Source organism: Dermacentor silvarum, chromosome 8, assembly GCF_013339745.2.
Source record: "Dermacentor silvarum isolate Dsil-2018 chromosome 8, BIME_Dsil_1.4, whole genome shotgun sequence".
Taxonomy (NCBI): domain Eukaryota; kingdom Metazoa; phylum Arthropoda; class Arachnida; order Ixodida; family Ixodidae; genus Dermacentor; species Dermacentor silvarum.
In genome coordinates this window covers 53,296,967-53,315,883 of record NC_051161.1, presented here as the reverse complement: position 1 = coordinate 53,315,883, position 18,917 = coordinate 53,296,967, and the positions used below count along the sequence as shown (strand labels likewise).

The 18,917-nt window shown below is 46.1% G+C and overlaps 1 protein-coding gene across 3 annotated transcripts; it reads right to left on the bottom strand.

Annotated features, from left to right (window-relative positions):
• Positions 1-203: 203 nt before the first annotated feature.
• Positions 204-18,905, bottom strand: LOC119461250 (wiskott-Aldrich syndrome protein family member 3). 3 transcript variants are annotated; one of them, XM_037722480.2, is made up of 9 exons: positions 18,724-18,905; positions 16,278-16,413; positions 15,254-15,458; positions 14,591-14,744; positions 14,032-14,146; positions 12,700-12,726; positions 9,336-10,290; positions 6,478-6,664; positions 204-6,022 (listed from the first exon to the last, which is right to left on the bottom strand). In XM_037722480.2, the coding sequence occupies exons 2-8, from the start codon at positions 16,362-16,364 to the stop codon at positions 6,492-6,494; spliced, it is 1,716 nt and encodes a 571-aa protein (XP_037578408.1). In that variant the 5' UTR covers positions 16,365-16,413; positions 18,724-18,905; the 3' UTR covers positions 204-6,022; positions 6,478-6,491. The 3 variants fall into 3 exon arrangements, with proteins under 3 accessions (XP_037578408.1, XP_037578407.1, XP_049528101.1); XM_037722479.2 differs by having other exon boundaries at positions 16,278-16,399; XM_049672144.1 differs by lacking the exon at positions 12,700-12,726.
• Positions 18,906-18,917: the final 12 nt, after the last annotated feature.

Genomic DNA, 18,917 nt, shown 5'->3' with positions numbered 1-18,917 from the left:
CCCCCCCCCCCCCAACCACGTTCGGAAAGTGAGTACGATGCGCTGCGTACACTCTACCGTGGTCGCCCGTTGCAAACGAACGGCGCGCGCGCTTTCGTAATGCCGGCATGCTGCATTCGCTTCGCAGTGCGAGAATCGCTGCCCCCAAGTAGCGGCGCTGCCGACACCACCTCGATATAATAAAGTGACTAGGACATCGCAAGTGCTTGTTTAGCCATCTCTTTATTCGTTATCTATACAAAAGTGCCCCGAACTGCGGCACGAGACACAGACTGACGATGGTAAAGCTTGCCTCGGGCTTGAAAACCAAAGCATTGTAGAAAACACTTACGTAGCTATATATATATACTTTTTTCATATCTTCATATTTATAATTATATATATTTATATATATGTATAAAATAAAACAGCATTTTTTTTTCTAGTTTCAGGGGCTTGACATGTACAGGTGATCTAGAAAAATTAGTGACAAAGTGAAAAACGGGGGTGAGTCCGTCTTGTTGCTTACACAACGCTAATTGCCCACACAGAAAACTCAAAACTAGTGTTGACGCACAGTCTCAGGTATACAAATTGAGGTTATTTTTTTCTTCTTTTCTTGCTTTTCCACGTGTGAAGAGGATAGCCAGACACTATTCCTGCTCCAAAAATATAAAACTCTCACTGTTCTTGTATCTACAGGTTCCTATATACAGCGCCCAAGCCGGGACACCAAAGCCATTATTACCCCCTCTAACACTGGCCCGTTCTCAAGTGGACGTCTTGCTTTAAAATCCACATGGGCATCTGCCTGGTGCGACAACACACATATCACATGGCAACGGCATTGCACACACAAGATGTGCTCAGCACTCGACAAGCATGGTCACAGTCCCGCATCACTGGCGAAGATTGACGCGCACTTGCTGCACCTTCTTCCCGTCGCTGGAAGCAACTCACGCTCGGCTTTTTCTTCGCACACACACATCCACACGTCGCTGTCAGCGTTGGCTTCACAGAAGCAACGTCCCGGGGAATGCATCGACCCCAGATTACAGGATACACTTAAGTATGCAAGTGCCGACACGTGACCACTGGAAAACGCAAGGGGACACCTCGCACAGCTTGGCGTTTCCATGCCAGAGCCAGCTTATGACAAAGAGGTCTGCTTTCCTCCTTGTTGACCAATTATGGGCTGCAGTGAGCAGTGACTGTACCGTTCCAAGTGCCCTGTCAGGGGCAACCAGTGGAATGCGTGCAAGATGACAGCTCCAACTGAACACTGCGACCAAAGCTATTACTAAGTGCAAAATCATCACTGGTGCTTGATCAACTTTGCAAACCTCTGGGACCTCCACGCCCAGTGCCGGGCATGCCCGATGCATCGAAAAGCAGTCACTCCAGCAAAAAATTATAAAACACCCCCAAGAACATGCCAGCGGGCGACCCGGATGGACTCGATCACAGAAGCTACTAGCAGTGGCTTCCTCAAGTAAGACACAAATAAAAAAACATAGCACAAGGTTCAAGATGTAAGCCAGCTCTCGCAAATAGGCACGCATGAGACAGCTGCGGCAATACCCATGCTTCAGCCATCTCTTGAGCAATAGTAGTGTTAGGGCCTGACAAAGACATCAGAGGCAGCTATGCAGCCGCTCAGGTTGACACTAGGGGTTCCCTCATGCAATGGGAAAATCATTTTACCTTCAAGCTTGCCACGACTTGAAAAGAAGAAAGCCGATGCAGGAAGCCTAAAGAACCAACTCCTACAACATTTCTTTTTTAGCCGCTTGTCACCCTTTAACCATACATGCCAGTAACTATGTGTATCAACAGTGTTGGGACACCTGATTAAACAGAATCTGGCTAAAGCCTGTTTCACATACTGCTATTCTTCAAAGCTAATTGGTCTTACAAAGGGCACAGCTAAGCAAAACATTTCTTCTACATTTACAGCTTCCAAGCATGCACCGCCGCACCAACTGCCATTCTCCCCAGCAGTGAATGCATGCTTGTACGATACACCATGGCCACAGCCGAAGAAAATGAGTTATCGCAGCCAATACAGGAGATGTAGCATGTGAAACAGGCTTTTGCACCCATCCAATGTCAAGATTGCAACAGGTGAAAAAAACAAAAGTGAAAGAATTGCAACAGGGTGAATTAACAAAACTGAAGTATGTCACTAAAAGGAATAAAATGATTTGGCATACAACACTCGCCTGCCCTGCACTGGGGCTTTGTTTGGCACAGGGTATCGCAAACTGAAGAAAAAGAAAGCTAAAAACGCCCCATACAGCAGAGAGACTGTGTTCAACGCTACAGGTGTGCGTGCAACACTGCATTCAAGACATAACCATAAATGCTGTCACTGGGTAGACATCAAAACACAGACCAAAACCTCCAGATGGCAAGATTGGACAACACAGCTCAAGTAGGGGAAGGCCTTACAATTGTTACGTTACAGGCAGGAGCAGGATGGACTGCTTTTTGAGTTGCTATCAATTGCAGCTGAGCCAAATTGAAACAAACGATTCATCCCTCAGTGCAACAAGTTGTGCTATCCAAATGAACTATGTCTGCACAAATATAGCCAACGTTTCCGTTTTTTTTTTTTTTTTCCATCTCTTTGCAGCCGGAGATTGCACTTCATATAGCATTCAAATCTGTGCTACGAATCCAACTAGACTGCCACCCAGCATCTGAGTAAGAGAAGCCCAATCTTACGCCACATGCGACTGCAAGTGGGCTTCTCCACATACTTGGAACACAAAGTGGTGTTGCACATTGCGACAGTGGAAGCGTGACAAGGTTGGCAAAGGTCTTCTCTCTTATGTCACAATGCTCACAAGCAGAGACAATGCATGAACAGGATAACAGTTCACAGGCAGCCGCTTCACAATCCGGGGTGCTTCTCACATTTTCCCAAGCCCTGTGCTACAAACACAGACTTAAAATTACATTCACGTGAATGGTGTCTAATATACTTCACATTCCGATGCACAGCCAATTTCGTCATCCTGTGAGAACCTTGTGTGTGGCCCTAGGGGGCCACAATTCTTGGTTGATCACTTTCAGGAATGACACTTCCAACGCACATTCATTAGATAAACCAGTGGACAGGATATTCGTAACACCAAAGAGGTACTACTGCCCTGGATGTTATCAGGCAAAGTAACAAGTGTCCTCGAAAGTGATCGACCCATAATACATATTCGGTTCGGTGATTTGCAAGAATAGGCGCAGGAATGGCACCCGCTTGAAACAAAATGAAATATACTCTTACCACTCCCATTTCTGCATGTCACTTTCCTGAGCTAGTGTTCCTAAAGAAATCATGCTATGTGCATTTATCTTCTTTGTTCCAACAAGACACACTGATGTCCACATTACCAGCATTGCTACGTAAGCAACAAAAAGGGGGCAGAGTTACGTGAAAGTCTAACATCATGTGCACCAAAGTGAACACAGCTGTGAGGGAAAACAACACTTTCCATGCTTGGGAGGACTCAGGCTCGACACAACATCAGCAATAAAGACAGCACATTTAACCTATTAATCTAGGGTGCTTTAGCTATCATCACTTCAAACTGAACACATTGGATCAACGGTAGTTGCTTAATCTCTTTGCAACACAGTCGCCCGTGGGCTTTTTCAACTGCCAAATTTCCTCACATGAGTGACTATTAACCTACCCTTGGCACCTCCACCCAATATTTAGAGCCAACATAATACAGCAATTCAATGACAATTTCAGATGGCATGGAAAATTTTTCTAATATCATCTGCATGTGCAACGTCGCAAACACGGCGACTGGGAACAAAGTTTCCACCATTTAGGTTGTCGCCTAAGCTCCTGCCTTCCTTGGCAACATTTCTTGGCTTTCCAATGCTGGCTGCTTTAACAAGATCTTTGACTTGGCACTGAATCTTAACTTGTGGTTACCAGCTCCCAACAAAAGTGCTCTGGTTAGACTTGCAAACTTAGTCACTGCAGCCATGCCAAAATTAGCCGCCAATCAGCCTGATGGCAAAAGGCAAGCTTCCACAGAAAGTTGCTGCTAATACATTGTACCAGTAGTTGCCAATGGTGACTGGCCTTCAATTCAAGCACACAGACTTAAGTGACAGCAACAGAAGTGGTGCTCAGGCCTGCGAGCAAATAGCCAGGAGCTCTGGAAGTGCCTACAAAGTTAGTCTGAGCGTTAAAAGGCTTCAACAGTGAACTCTGATGCGTAAATATAAACCTCCAAACTTGTTTAGTGCAACACAGCTTAAACTGCCACTGTTGTGCAATCAAAAAGGTCGTAAGCAACATCCGTACTTGGTGACAATGCACAACACACATCAGGCTGGCATACAAATGCACTACTACTGAACCAATGGACAAACGCAATACAACCCCGTGGCCTTGGATATTACAGAATTTCAATAAAGCATTGCACTAGGAATAAATCAAAAGCTTTTTGTACTGTGGACATGAAAAAAAAAAAGTGACGCGTTGCTTCAAACTTTTTTTTTATCTGCCTGGTTATCGGATATTTTACACTCTCCTTTGTGTCCAAAAAAATAAGTCGGCAACTGCATCCTGGTGCACATGCTGAGACTTAGCCTAACACAGTATCCTTCGTCATGCAAGGTACAATGGCGCCATCTGTTGGAACATACCAATCAGCTAAACTACAAATGGCAACAAACAAAAAATTTAAATACCATTCACATCAAACAAACAAAAAAAGAAAACAAATTTGAAAGCAGCTTTGTAAGCAAACAAGTTGCTTAACTTCAGCAAGGTGATGGCCATCTAGGCTCCTCCTCAGAGCCTGGTTGCTTTTAAACCACATGACATTGCTCAGTGAATGGAAGGGCACATTACGCTTAACTCTGCTCCTGTATGCCGCAACTCCATATCTGCCCAGCGACCCTCCAGACTCCCACACAACATGAGGCCATAACTGCTGTTGGATAGGTAGCACGCTCACAGCCTGTTCCATAACACAACACCGCTTCCCTGCCATGCACTACCGAGACTGCTGTCGCAGTCCCATAAACGGAAAATTCATTACTTGGGAACACTTGTAAGCGTGCCCAACTATCAATCACACACCTTCAACGTTTAAAAAGAAATTAAAAAGAGGGCACCTCAATGTTCCAGGACAACTTAGTGCAGACCACAGCAGTGCTATGTAAACACCACATGTCACATGATCCTATTTCAATGCATTCCATCATGGCTGACGCACAAGCAATTAGGGCAGGGGGGTGATAATTTTAAAAGTAGCATTAAAAATGAAACCTAAGCTAAAAAAAATAAAATAAAGATGGCAACTCCAACCTATCTTTGGCATTCTGGAGAGGTAATGTTGCACTTAAAAACCACGACCAAGACAGCATTTTTTCAACATCGAAGCTGGAGAGAGGCCAGATGATTTCTTGCACCACTGAACACCTGAATACTTGATTATGCAAAGATTAGTTTTTGCTTACTCAGTGACATGCTTTCGATACTATGCCTTTAAAAAGTGTTAAAACTGAGAAGCGCAAATGATAAAAACACTAAGACACGCCCTCGGCAGAGAGATAGCGGAGCAACACATTCTCGCACAAACGCATCAACATATTGCAGTTACTTTCCCGCAGCTTAGAGAGCACGCTGCTATGAGAAGAGCATTTGTAATAGAGTTGCATGACGGCTCTTATCGACGAGCCACCATTTCTGCGTACGCAGGCGTAATAGAAATTTTGGAATGGGATCGGTTTCCTTCACTGTTCTCGCCCTTGTCATAAGGAGGCCAATAACCCAATAATGCACAGGGCGACACAAAATAAAACCGCTGCCAAGCACCAGGCAGAGAACGTTAAGAATACTGAACGAGTTATCCGCCACACACTTCAACCTGAGCAGCTCTTTCGGTGAAGCACGCACACCTCAGGAAAGACTTGTGGCCACACCAGACTAGCAAATGCACAGGCAGCTCTCCCTCCCCATCATCTATGGGCAGCTGCGACGAGTGACCTCCCCACAGCATTGACGACAAACCATCTGAAAAAAAAAAGGGGAAAAAAAAAAGGTTATGCAGGTCCCATGCACTGTGTTAATGTTACACGAAGCATTTAGCCTCATTTGGGGTAGCACGAAAAGGTACCAGATGTAAAAGAAGTCAAGCAGATCCCCCGCACTGTCATAATCGGTGTAAGTGAAGCTTTGGTAAACTGGCAAGACGAAACGGCACATCTCAATAAGAAGTGTGCAGCAAGGTCTTACGCAATGAATGCGCCCCGCAACGGACAGCCAATGCAGCAGAGAAACGAGACATTGTGCCTCCACTGACCACAGCATATAAACCATCAGAGCACCCTAAAGCTCTCGCACGAGCGCATGTGCGTCTAATGAAAAGTGGCGCGCGTATGTGCTTTCGCGTGCGACGCAGTACACGCACTATCGTCTCGAAGAGTTAAATATCTTTAGCATGCGTGCAGTTCAGCAAAGGCGCTCACCTTCACTGTGCCCCTCAGCATTCTGTCTCATTGTCCCAGTCACTATCATACTCGCTGTCTGAGCCGGAATCAGAGTCCGACACTTCAATGGCCACCCTCCTGGCCAAAATGGAAGCCACATCATGAGGTTGTGCTGCTTTCTCCACCTGCTTCTGCTTGAAGTCTTCTACTCGCCGTAGCTTGATGCCTGAATAGAAGCAGATGCAACACAGAGAGTACGCCATCAAGCCAACGCCCAAGCCGACCATGAAAAAAAGTTGTACTCAGTCTCATTCCAGCGAATTGGCAACTTACAAGGCTAAATATAGAACGGCAACTTCCACAGCCTCAAGCTAAAGCTAACAACAATCTGAGGAGATGCCGTGGTGCTGGAGTGTCACAGTGTTGCACTGTAATCTTTCAGTACCATAAAACAAAGTTGCAATAACTCTTACCACATAACGAGGAGCTGCGCTCAGTGGCAACTCCAATAGCAGTAGCATCCGTTTTGGCGGCATTAGGGTACAGTGAATGCGTCAAACACGTCCTCACGCATAAAAAAACAACAAAATTTTATGTGCCCCAGGAAGAGCTTAAAGCGAAAACATGAGCTCACAATGAATTACAGTGGAACCTCTTTAAGAAGATCCCGTTTTGTATGATTTCCCAGCGCTAACGTTCGCGATCGAGAACGCAAGAAATGACCCAATACAGTTATGCTTCTGTTTTACTGGTTGATACGTTGTCGGAATACAACCTTTCGGCACCAACGTTCAGTACCCCCCCATTTCTCAAACACTCTCTTTTCGAGGCCTTCTCCTCACCTGCTTCAGAACTGCCAGCGGCCTTGCATATGTCGTCATATTCAAGATTCCCATAGATGGCTGCTATTGGCTGATAGCTGACATCAATCAAGAAGGGTTCTTCGATCAGTCCGCTTCTTTCTACTGTTACTGTGGATACTTATTGGCACAGTTTAATAAGGCTGAAGTAATCAAAAAGCTGCTTTCAAATTTCTATAAGAATTACGTACTTCCAGAAGAAGCCGACTAATCGTCTGTTCACGCTCGGCCTCAGCCATCCGCGTAGGAATTAAAACTTTGGCCACCCGGCTTATAAGTGTTGTAGCCATTTGGTCGCGCTAATTTCAATTAGTTTTGCTAGCCTCGAACCACACAATACTTAAGGTCAGACCACGTGTACGCTTGCCAGCAGCGCGCTCTCTCCTGGCCACGCATGGCTAGACACCTTGGCAGACATCGCTTCGTATTGAGCTATTGATAGAGCTTCAAAATGCCCAAGTTGGATGTGGCTACTATCCGTCGATCAAGCTGGTGCAGGACAAAGCCGGTCTGTACCATCGTAGCACAACCAGACTGAAGCACATGAGCGCGAGCTAACACTCCAGCTCTGTCGTGCACTGCTGTACACCTCGGCTCGGTGAGGACAGCCGCGTTTGGTGCGTCATAGGTGCCAAAATCGGAAATAGTGGCGCCTACATGAACACGCAAAATCAAATTTGAACTGCGCGCCATGGCGATGTTCACTAGGCGGAGCATTGTGGGCATGCCCCACTCCACTGTAGCCTTCACCGTGCAAGACAATGAAAAAGGAACGGGAGCGCCGCGAAGGGGATCAAGGGTGATCTTTGTCTGCCAGTAACTCCGCTTCTGCTGATCGCACTGAAGTACTTTTAGCTGCAAAGTACCGCATTTACTCGATTGTAACGTGCACCCGTTTTCCATGACCAAAAATATTTTTTTTAAAGTCCTTTAAAGTATTGCGCTCCTCATGCTTTCATACAGAAATACAACGTTCTTTCATTTGGAAAACAAAGATTCACTCCCAATGCACTAAAGTTGCGATGAATAATAAAAAATGTCGCAGTTTCGCCCGAAAGGCGAAGCATCAATTGCAATAGCAAATTAGTAGACATATATATGAAGTAAGGATAGTAGTTTTATCGGCCGTGTAAACTTGTAAACATTCGCTTACTAACTAAATAAACATGCATGATGTCACACACGCACAAGCGAACATGAACACATCTCCCTCGATGACCGTGGAAACTCGCTATCAAAACGCTGGAGGAAACACGGCAGCAACAGCGAGCGAATTGACCTTCGTGCTGCCTCTCACTTCAATGCAAACTACAAGCAGCGAAAACACAGTACGAGGCGGACTCTGTCTCCGTCGCAGATCGCTTTCAAGTTAGGGCCAAGGCGATCGTATGGCCGAAGTGGATCGTTGCAGAATACATCCTGCTTCGGTCTACTGAAACCCTTCAGTGTTGCCTAGCTGGAGAAAATGCTCTCCTGTTTGTGCCAGTCCCGCATGCAAGCTTCGTACTTCAAAAGTCCGTGAAGCGGCCCGATTTCAGTCCGCCTCCACACACATAATCACTTTTCTTTTAAATGCGGCACTTCATGATGATAGAGCAAACACAGAAAACTAGGAAAACAGATGGTAGCCTAATGCCTAATGTACGAGGCAGCCATCTTGAAATGGCAATGGTGATAGGGCAACGCAGATTTAGGGTTGTACTTGATTCTAACGTGCACGCAATTTTTGCACCAGTTTTATGGGAAAAGAAAGTGTGCGTTAGATTCGAGTAAATATGGTACTTCAACATATCCGACTTCGATATATCTGGGATTGACTGTATACAGTTGAACTTGCATGCATATAAATAAGCTGATGCATTCTAGCATCATCAATTCAGACCAACAGAATTGTCTAACCAAACCAGTTTTTTTTAATATATATATATATTAGAAAAAATAAAAACGTGTGTTGTACTTTTCAAAAGATGCACTCAATGGGACCAATGTTTATAAGAACAGCCACAAAGTAAGAAACACAGGCCATCAACCACTGACCTTCTCTGATTGCAGCCAAAAGGTCGCTTCTGGGATCCACCGGCGGTGCCGGAGTTGTTCCTTTCACGGGGGCAGGCGCTGCCCTTTCTTCCTTCTGGACCCCCCCTTTGCTTGAGCCAGAGCTCTCAGACTCGGCCAACATGCCGTTGGACAGGCCTCCATTGACCATTGCCGGGGCTGCCGTGACCCCATTGGGCGGAGGCAGGGGCGGTGGCGGAGGAGGTGGAGCCACGGCCACACCAGCTCCCACTGCAGAGTCCATCGCAGCATCTGGTGCCGGCGGTGGCGGGGGAAGTTCCATGTTGTCGGCTCCGTTGTCCACACTGGCCTGGTGCACTGGAGGTGGCGGAGCCTCCACAGCACAGGGGACAATGGGGCCCCCAGCCTCGGGAGGTGGCGGTGGTGGTGGAAGGGTTTCCCTTTGGCTCGCCGTCCGATGGCGACTGGCCCCACTTGATGGAGTGCCTCCAGTGATGCTTGGCGAAGAAGTCCCACTGGAGACGGAGCCTGCAGTGGGCGGGGCTGGAGGTGGCTGACTGGGGCGAGGCCTGCGTGACGGCGTTCCATTTCCATTGGCTGGCGAGGGTGCAGGCTGCTGCTCCACGTAAGGTGGTGGTGGTGGGTAGTGGTTCGGCGACTGTGGCGGTACGTGCTCCGAGTAGGCAGGCGGGGGAGGCGGATAATGGGCGCCAGGTGCCAGCTCAAGGCTGCTAGGGCGCACAGGCCCATCAGGCAGCGTGGCAGGCGGTGCCTGCGGCTGCTGTTGCAGCGGAACGTGAGGCAGGGGCACCCCTGGCGCAGGTCCCCTGGCATTGTTGTACGGAGTGGTGGTCCCATAGATGGGCGTGTGGTCCAGAAACTCCTGCGTTGTGGCCAGCTGGCGGTAGCGTTCCCTGGTATTGTGGGGTTGCCGCACCTTCTTGTGCTTCTTGCCTTCGGGCCGAACTCGGTTGGGCTAGTGGAAGAATGGAATGAATCATGAGAATGGCAGGAGCAAGCAGCATTTGCCACTAGTGGCTTTCACCACAAATTTTTGCACATAACACCAGCACCAGTTCTTAGTCATTACATTCAGAATGCACCATGTGGCTAGGCTAGTGCAAGTGGCCTCTCTTTAGCAGCTGTGACATAAGAGACATGCACACTTCCTGGAAAGACAAGCGTTAACTTTGCATTCCCTCCCATGTCTCCATTCCACCCCTCTCACCAAGTCAGAGGGTTGCACGGCACAAAGGCGGGTGTGGCGAAGAGGCTCGCGTTTTCTTTTCTCGAGGATGTTGTGTTTTTTCTATCCTTTCGGCACACACATCCAGTAGCCAGATTAATTCTTATAACTGATAACGCCACATGGGAACATTGAAGTGAAGAGATTATTTTACCATAGAAGGCAAACAAAAGTTCATGGTGCATCGGCTGCTAATTGTTATAGTATCCGATATATTTTTAAAACCGATGTTGCTACAAGTGGGTTAGAATGTATAAAGACATCAAAAGTGGGCCTGCCCATGGCCTTGGAAGAGGATGAACTTCAAAAGTTTTGAATACTAATGGTAGCAAGCACTACAACAATTCTGGTGGTATATGCACAGATCATACAAACACTAATGCAGAGATGTTGCTTTTTCTCTATTGTGTGATAATACCTCTTACTGTTGAAATCCAGAAATTCACATTATTGCAAAGCCACTAATAGCATTACAGTAGAACCCCACTGTTACGTGCCAAGGTACTGCGTTTTCATGGCTGTTACGTAGTGTTCGGCAGGTCCCGGCATAGCTCCCATTAGATCCAATGCATTGGCAACCCCACTGTTGCAGCACAACTGTGGGACCATTCCCGCATCATACGTTGCGAACTGCCACCCCGCGCCGGCCCGAGCGGCCATGTTGACTTTTCATGTAGCTTGGCTTGGTGGCTTGACGATGGGATTGGCCGCCCAAAGTGCCGCGGCAACACCTATGACATTTTAGGTTTCCGCCAGCAAAAGCTGATCTGTATTTGCTATCTAAAGATGGTGTCTATGACGCGTTGGGGCCCTAAAATTGGTTTTGGCGCATAGATGTTCCGTATAAACATGAAAACTGAGACTTGGGCGAGTTGGTGTGGTTCCATCTTTACAAAAAACTAGCGTGAAAAAGACGTGGACGAGCAAGAAACGACAAACACAGCGCTCGTGTTTGTCGTTTCTTGCTTGTCCACGTCTTTTTCACGCTAGTTTTTTGTTAAGATGCTTCTGTATTAAGTCCAAGGGCGATAATGCTGTCGCCGCGCGCTCTATGATGTATGTGCGAGTGAAAGCGTGCGAGGGAAGCCGACGACCGTGGCTAAATCTCGCGCGCGCAAGAAAGAAAAGCGGGGAGGAAGCGCGCCTTCTTCCGTCGCGCTTGAAGCACCGGGGAGGAGGGGGAGGGAGAAGGGATAGCGGGGTGCGTTGTGCTCCGGCTTCAACAGTGTACTGCGCGGCGGCACGCAGTTGCGCGGGCCGTATCATCAAAGCGATCTACGTTGGCAGCAGAGTCTAGGCAGTGTAGGTACGTCGGCGGCTCATAGGTTTGTGCGTGCTGTGTTCTCGGCGCTCAGTTTGCGTTGGAGTGATAGACAGCGCGAAGGTCACATCACTCGCAGCTGCTGCCGCGCGCGCTTCCTCACGCCAGCGTTCCGACAGCCAGTGTCCGCGCTGACACCATGCTTGTTAATATAGTTAATAAGCGAATGTTTACAAGTTTATACGGATGATAAAACTACTATCCTTACTTTGTATAGATGTCTACTAATTTGCTATCTGAATCGATGCTTTGGCTTTTGGGCGAAACTGCAAATTTTTTTCACATGTAAGAATTAAAATTGTATGCCAGTTCACCACTACTCTCATTTTTCAATTTTTCCCGTTTCTCGGCTCTTCGTTGTTTTTTAACGGTCCCGTGAAAAACATAACTGCAGGGTTCTACTGCAACTCATTTTGATGTTTGTGCATCAAACAATTCTGTAGCACTATAACGTGTTGCAGTACATAGGAGGTGTATTGTCAATATCCATTAATTCAATCTCAGTTAATTTTACCTTACCTATAATTCTGCTGTATTTAGGCCATGAATGGTTCCCACATTTTAGTAAGGAAAAAAAAAGTGGCGGAACTCATCTTCAGACTTGAAACATCAAATATATTTTAAATAAAGCAGACTTTCTCAGTTAAACGATCACAAATAAGTGGGCTTTCATTTTAAGTACACACCATCCTTCACATCACTCACTTCACACGAAACTCTCACAGATAAATACCAATAGTCACAGTCCAAACACAGGTGAGAAAGGTTAAAGCCGTGGGAAGCAATGTGCAGAAAAAGACATGGCGAGTTACACTCACCTCAGCTCCGTCCTTGGAATGCACCAGCTGTGATGACAAGCGGAAGGCCAAGCCAGAAGTAAAAGCATAGCAAAAAAAGGGAAGTATTGAGTACATGAAGCCAGCAAAGCATTTCCATAGGATGACAAAGTTTTAGTGTCGCGAGAACTAAGGCAAGCTTAGCACATTTCAGTGTCTGTGCAGGTAAATTAGTGCTAGAAATGCCAAGCTCTATTCTTTCACACATGCAGACAGACAGACACGCGTGCAAACTTTGTAAAACAAAAAAAAAATAATAAAAAATATGGGACCATCATTTATGTGACTTTCTTAAAGTGCACTGTGAAACCGATGGAAAAGCTTGGATACGAATGGTTTGACCTGTCTTGGCCTAAGACATGGTAATTTTGACATTCCAGTGGCAAGCTGTCACAAGATTGACTGTAAGCTGCCATCAGAGCAGAAAAAAAAGCATGAATTTTAGGGGGAGGATTTCTGGCTCAAGAGCAGGCAGTTTTAGACACATTCGAACAAACAGGAATATGCCAATCTGCCCAAGGTATGTTGTTATAGGACTAAGATGTAGTAGCTGTAGTGTGCCTTGAAAGCTAGTAGTGTCACGCTGTGAAATAAAAAGGCAAGTGCTCAAAATGTAGTGTGCAGTTTGTGGTCGTACAGCACTGTATGTACCATGCAAATATGATGGAATTATACCCTTTAACCCTTTCCATTAGAAAATGTACTAAAAATCAGTTTTGTTAGAGCCAAAACAACTGATGACTACACAATTTTACCTTCTCCTTAACTGTTCGTATTTACATTTCTAATTTTCTTTTTTTCACACTTGCATGCACATGCTTCGAATTTTATTGCAGACATCATTATAAATTTACAATCTGATCATTCCACATGTCCCCACATCCAATGCATATAATTTATTGTCTGCACTCCCTTGCATTCACATTGAGCAATTTCCAAATCCAGTACTAGCAGCAGTTGCCTCCATCACACCCTCCTATAGGTTCTTTTCCCACTTAACAGTTTTACAGCTAGGCTGATATTGAGATTGGACTATTAAACTAGCTTTACTGTACACCCCTGCCCTTGTGACATGAGGACATGGCCAGGTCTCTAACAACATTGAAATCCACAATTCACTTATTTGTACACACCCACAACATCTCGAAGTCATGCACATTTGCCCACATTGCTATAAGTTGGATGTTGTGGAGGAACTAATGCAACAGTTATAAAAATGCCGATTTCCCTTTTTTTATGCCCTTATCACAAGTTACATACTTTGCACAGCGCTGCAATCACAAACAAAAAAAGTTTTGTCAATGAAACACTCACTTTCTTGCCCCTGTCAAGCATGATCCTTTCTGTGTCCTTGAGCATTTCCCGCCTCCAGAGCTCAAAGAAGTAGCCGGGGTCTGTGTATGACTTGAGACCATCTTTACCATCATCCCTGTAATGAAAAAATAAATTATTTTGCTCTCAATGCTGCTCTGACAAGCACAAATGATGCACACAAGCAAAAAAAGCATTGCAAAGATGTCTCCTAAAAACCAGAGAACTTGTCAAAGCATGTCAACTAGCTACTTCCATGGCCCTGCCATCTATATTAGCCTCCTATTTGGCTCAGTTGGTAGAGAAACTGCTCCAAAAAGGTGTTGTTGCTGGCTTCGATTCACCCACCCAACCAAATTTTCATTCAATGATTGCAGTGCTTTCTTTCTCACAAGCCCAATGAGGGTTTCTTCTTTTTTTTTTCTCCAGCTTTGTGCTACATACAAGTAGCTGCCAAATTTCTCTTTTAAGTATCTTCGTGCACCTTGCAGATTTACAAAGAGTTCATGTGGATTTGGTTAAGTACCGGTCACAAGCGTGGACCACAAGAAAGTAAGCGCACCTGTATGGATTCAGCTTGTCCAGGGGTGGTGGCTTGTCACATGCTTGGTACATCTCGAGCATGCCCGCTGGCATAGTCCCTCGACACACCACTTGCTGGTCATACACTATGGAGCTGCGGAATGCCTTGCGCATGTGTATGTCTTGCAGCGACACTGCACAAGAAAAAACAAAACAGGGCAACAAAGTCAAGACAGTGTGCGCAAACTAGAAAAAACACCAAACACTCTATTATTATAGAGAAACATACTATAATTACATATACTTCCAATCCCTTAGCATTTGTTAAGACATTTTATAAGATAATCTACTTAATCTTTTACCAGGTTAGTGACCTACAGCAATGTTTCCTTACCGTGCTCTGCCACATCAAACACTGTTTGCTCACTGCTCACAATTAATGCGATTAGTACCTTGCTCGAACACTACCCTGGCTTAATTTAAATAACTATTGCATTGCATATACACTAAAACCTTTATTTTCTTACACATCCTCACTGTTACTGTAAACAAAAATGATTTTTGTCATATAACACATCGATCATGTCACTCGGTGCCATGTTATCACCAGGTGAAAATGTCACCAGATACAAATGACATTTTCCAGTGTCCCACAATGGAGCCACAAGTGCCGAAATGTTGCACAAGTCTTGTGCACGCTCACCTTCTTCAACCGTCGAATCCAACTGGGTGACCTTGAGAGCAAGCCGGTCAACTCTCTCCTGGAGGGCTGCCGCTCGAGTGACCAGGGCTGTGGCATCTTGGAACAGGGCGCCAAAGAGGTCATGTGCATGCTTGGACAGCGACGAGAGCTGCCGCACGACATTGGCCAAGGAGCCGTTGGTCACACATTCAAGCTCACTAGGAACCTGCAAGAACATGCAATGATCAGGTTCATCCCAACCTGTCACAGTACACTGCTCGTGCTTTTTTTTTTTTTTTTGCAATCAGCAGCGGGATGAAAACAGCGAATTTTTAAACTCTGTCAAATACAAATAAACTGTCTCGAAGAGATTACGCACAACATTCCAGATAGTTCTATGTCTTGCACTGAGAGGTCTTACGTTACCAAAACTTCAGTTCTTACTGACACGACTGGAGTCGCCTAAACAATAGTATGACAGCTGAACACCCCAGGTCTCTTGTTTTTAGTGAAGGCTGACAGGCATACTTGCCAGCTAAAGAATCACCTCAGCTTCTAACAGAACAGTTAATTCTAATAAATGAAAAAAAAATTAGTACATGTAATAATGGTTCTCCTACTTCATATTCTATTCTTTTCATGACAGCCGTCCCAAGTGGCCAATCCCAACAAGTGCAGGGCCCGACTTTGCATACGCCAACCACCAATAGCAAAAAAAAAAAGTATACAAAATGAACAGGTGGTGTTCAAATCCCCCCCCCCCCCCCCCAACCCCTCAGCAACAGCTCTCTCTGAGTAACAGATGCTTAATTTCGAAGCCCATGCTTGTGTGTTCTGCAGGAGGCGATTGCAAGACACGCCCCTTTATCAAAATGTTAGCTCCAGAGAGAGGCTTCTCTAGGTGGACCACCGTTGATTTCTTACTACAAACCCTTTGTCCTGTTTGATCTGGTTCTGCACTTCTTAACAAAGATTTATCTCGACAGGAACCTATCTGCATTTTGGCAGACTAACAAATGCCACACACGGACTGTGCCTCACGTACCTGTACTGCAGGAGCACCTCTTGCATCCAGGGGCAAGGTGCCCCGGGACACATGCACAGGTTCGATCAGCCGCTGCACCAGTGGCATTGCCGCCTGCCTGCCTCGGGCTGCTCAGCCACGCACTGGGCCCCAGACACTGCCACCAAGAAAACCGAGTGAGGAACTTGTTTTAACAAGTACCCACAGCAGCACGATAACTGCACTTGTGGGATTTTACACCAGAAAGCTGAACAGAAGGTCATGAGGAACGACATCGTGAAAGGCTCCCAATCACACTTCACTATGTAAAAAAAACTCGGGAGAGAAGCAGCCTAGAATGAAAACTGTCCAACTATATGCTTAGAAGCCATGCATGAAGGATATTCACTAATCAAAAATTCAAGATTTTTGGTCGGCTTCATTTTAACCTTTCCCATCTTCAAGACCATCCCCAACTTTAGGTCTCTTGCCCCAAAACATTTTACTCACCTATTTGTCTACATGAGGTTTCACAGGATCTCGGTGTCCTAGTGAACAGGCACCTCTTAGAATTCAGTGGCTATTTACTATACCAGAGTAAAAGCTGATTTATCTAAGTCAACTCTAATAGCATAGCGAGACCAACCACAGCTGCTGCATGCTGCTGCTGAATTGCCGAGTGATGCCGCATCCTACTCTGTTGGAAGCACAATACTTTTCTCGGCTCAACATCCAAGAAAAAAAAAAAAAAGATGCACAGAGCAACGCTGACACGTTTACAAACACAAAGGACAAATGTTTAGAAGGCCCTCAATGAATGACTGCTCTACATGTACAGAGGAAATCCTCTTTCGCAAAGGCAGAAGTATGCAATGTATGCTGGTGTTTGACCTCATCAACCCAAACTCGCACCCCCCCCCCCCTTTTTTTTTTTGCTATTGCACCTTGTAAAGGTACCTGCTACAGAACTCTTCCGGTTGCTCTACTTGGTTCGTAACAAGTAATGACGATGGTTTAACAATTCGGTGCATTTCACATCGACACGTGCAAAATGCGACCACACAGCAGTAGCAAAAACTTTGCATAGGCAAGTTTACACAAAAGAAGTCACCAAAGCACCTTTTTTTAACAGTGGCACACCAATAAATATAGCAGTTGACATGCTCTGCCTACAAGACGTGCAATTTGAGGCAGCAGTTATTTAACCAAGGAAAAACAGCACTCAAAAGGTGTTGGTTGGGCTTGTTTCGCAAGCACCTTCACAGAATTACTGGTGTGCAACCAAGAACCTTCATATAGTCAAGCAAATGTACTCCAAGGTTTAATTTATTTTTTCTTCTTCAAGAACAAAAGTGATGACATAAGGCACGCTATCGTGAGCACGTAAAGCGCTTTCGGTCGCGAGCAGACCAGGGGACTGAAGCGCTTGTTGACACATCACCGGTCCCGCCCCTGCCCAAATCCGAACGTAAACAATTCGGACCGGAAACCGACAAGCGTCATGCGAGGAGCTTCTTGTGTTATTGCTTTTTTTTTTTTTTTCCGTCACACAGACGCCAGTTCGGGGTGAAACCGGCGAGAGAGGCGAAGCCGTCACATTCTCAGACAGCGCAGGATGAGGAAGTCCGGAAAGTCAAGCCGCGACACAGCGATGATTGACCGGCGCTGTTCCCGCAGCGGAGAACCCCGAGCGTATCGCCGGCATGCGTCAAAAGGCGCGGCCCGCCAAGTACGGGCTTGTAACCTTGTACTATCGCATTCTACGCCAGCTCGGTGGAAGATTTCGAAACATCATCGAGACTCTCCGTGTCGTTCGTCATAAAGAATCCCGCGCGCGTGCCAAAAAGAAGAAGAAAAAAAGCATATACAAAAACAGCGCAAGCGGAAAAAGGAATGACCTCACCCACTTCGACAGAAGCTATGTTTCGTTCTCCAGGGGGGCCCCGTTCGTAGCAGCACAGATCTCGATGCAGCACTCGTTTACAACATCAACGCAGACGTTATGCAAGCGATCGAGACGTAATGTGCATATTAAGTTTGGCACGCAACAGGAACGCCTCGGACAATGCGTTCAGACACCGAGTGTGAGAGACTGCAAGGGGTGATCACCGCGGTCTGCGCGCTGCCAGCGACTAGACTGGGCTCTCTCCTGCAATTACAATGCAGCTCTTCGCGTTGCGGTGGAAGTAAAGCAGGAGTAAATTAAATAATAGATGCACAAACGACAAGAACAAGGCAAAAAAAGAAATGTTCACACGTGTTTCCGCACTTTAAACACGTAATGATTCCTCGTATTAAGCCTATGTATATACAGGAAGTTTGGAGATTACGTGCAGTCAGCAGGTCCAAGCAAAGACGCACAGGACGCGGCGAACACAGAGGAAAAAACGCGAGAAATCCACGAGCGATTTTCGGGAGCGCTTGGCAAACTGGACGCGCAAAAACGCCAGGAAATAGAAGATCAAAACGATGGCAAAAAATCGCTCACCTTTACATCTAAATTCTATACGGGCACCCCGTGTCGGAACTACTCGTTGCCGACGACACTTCTTCTAGTAGATTAAAACCTACACGCAACAGATATGTTAAGAATTTGCGGTAAAACACTCTAAAAACAACATTTCGCTGACCACCCGAGCACTCCTGCACAACCTTCAGCACAAGATGGCGACCTAGATGACA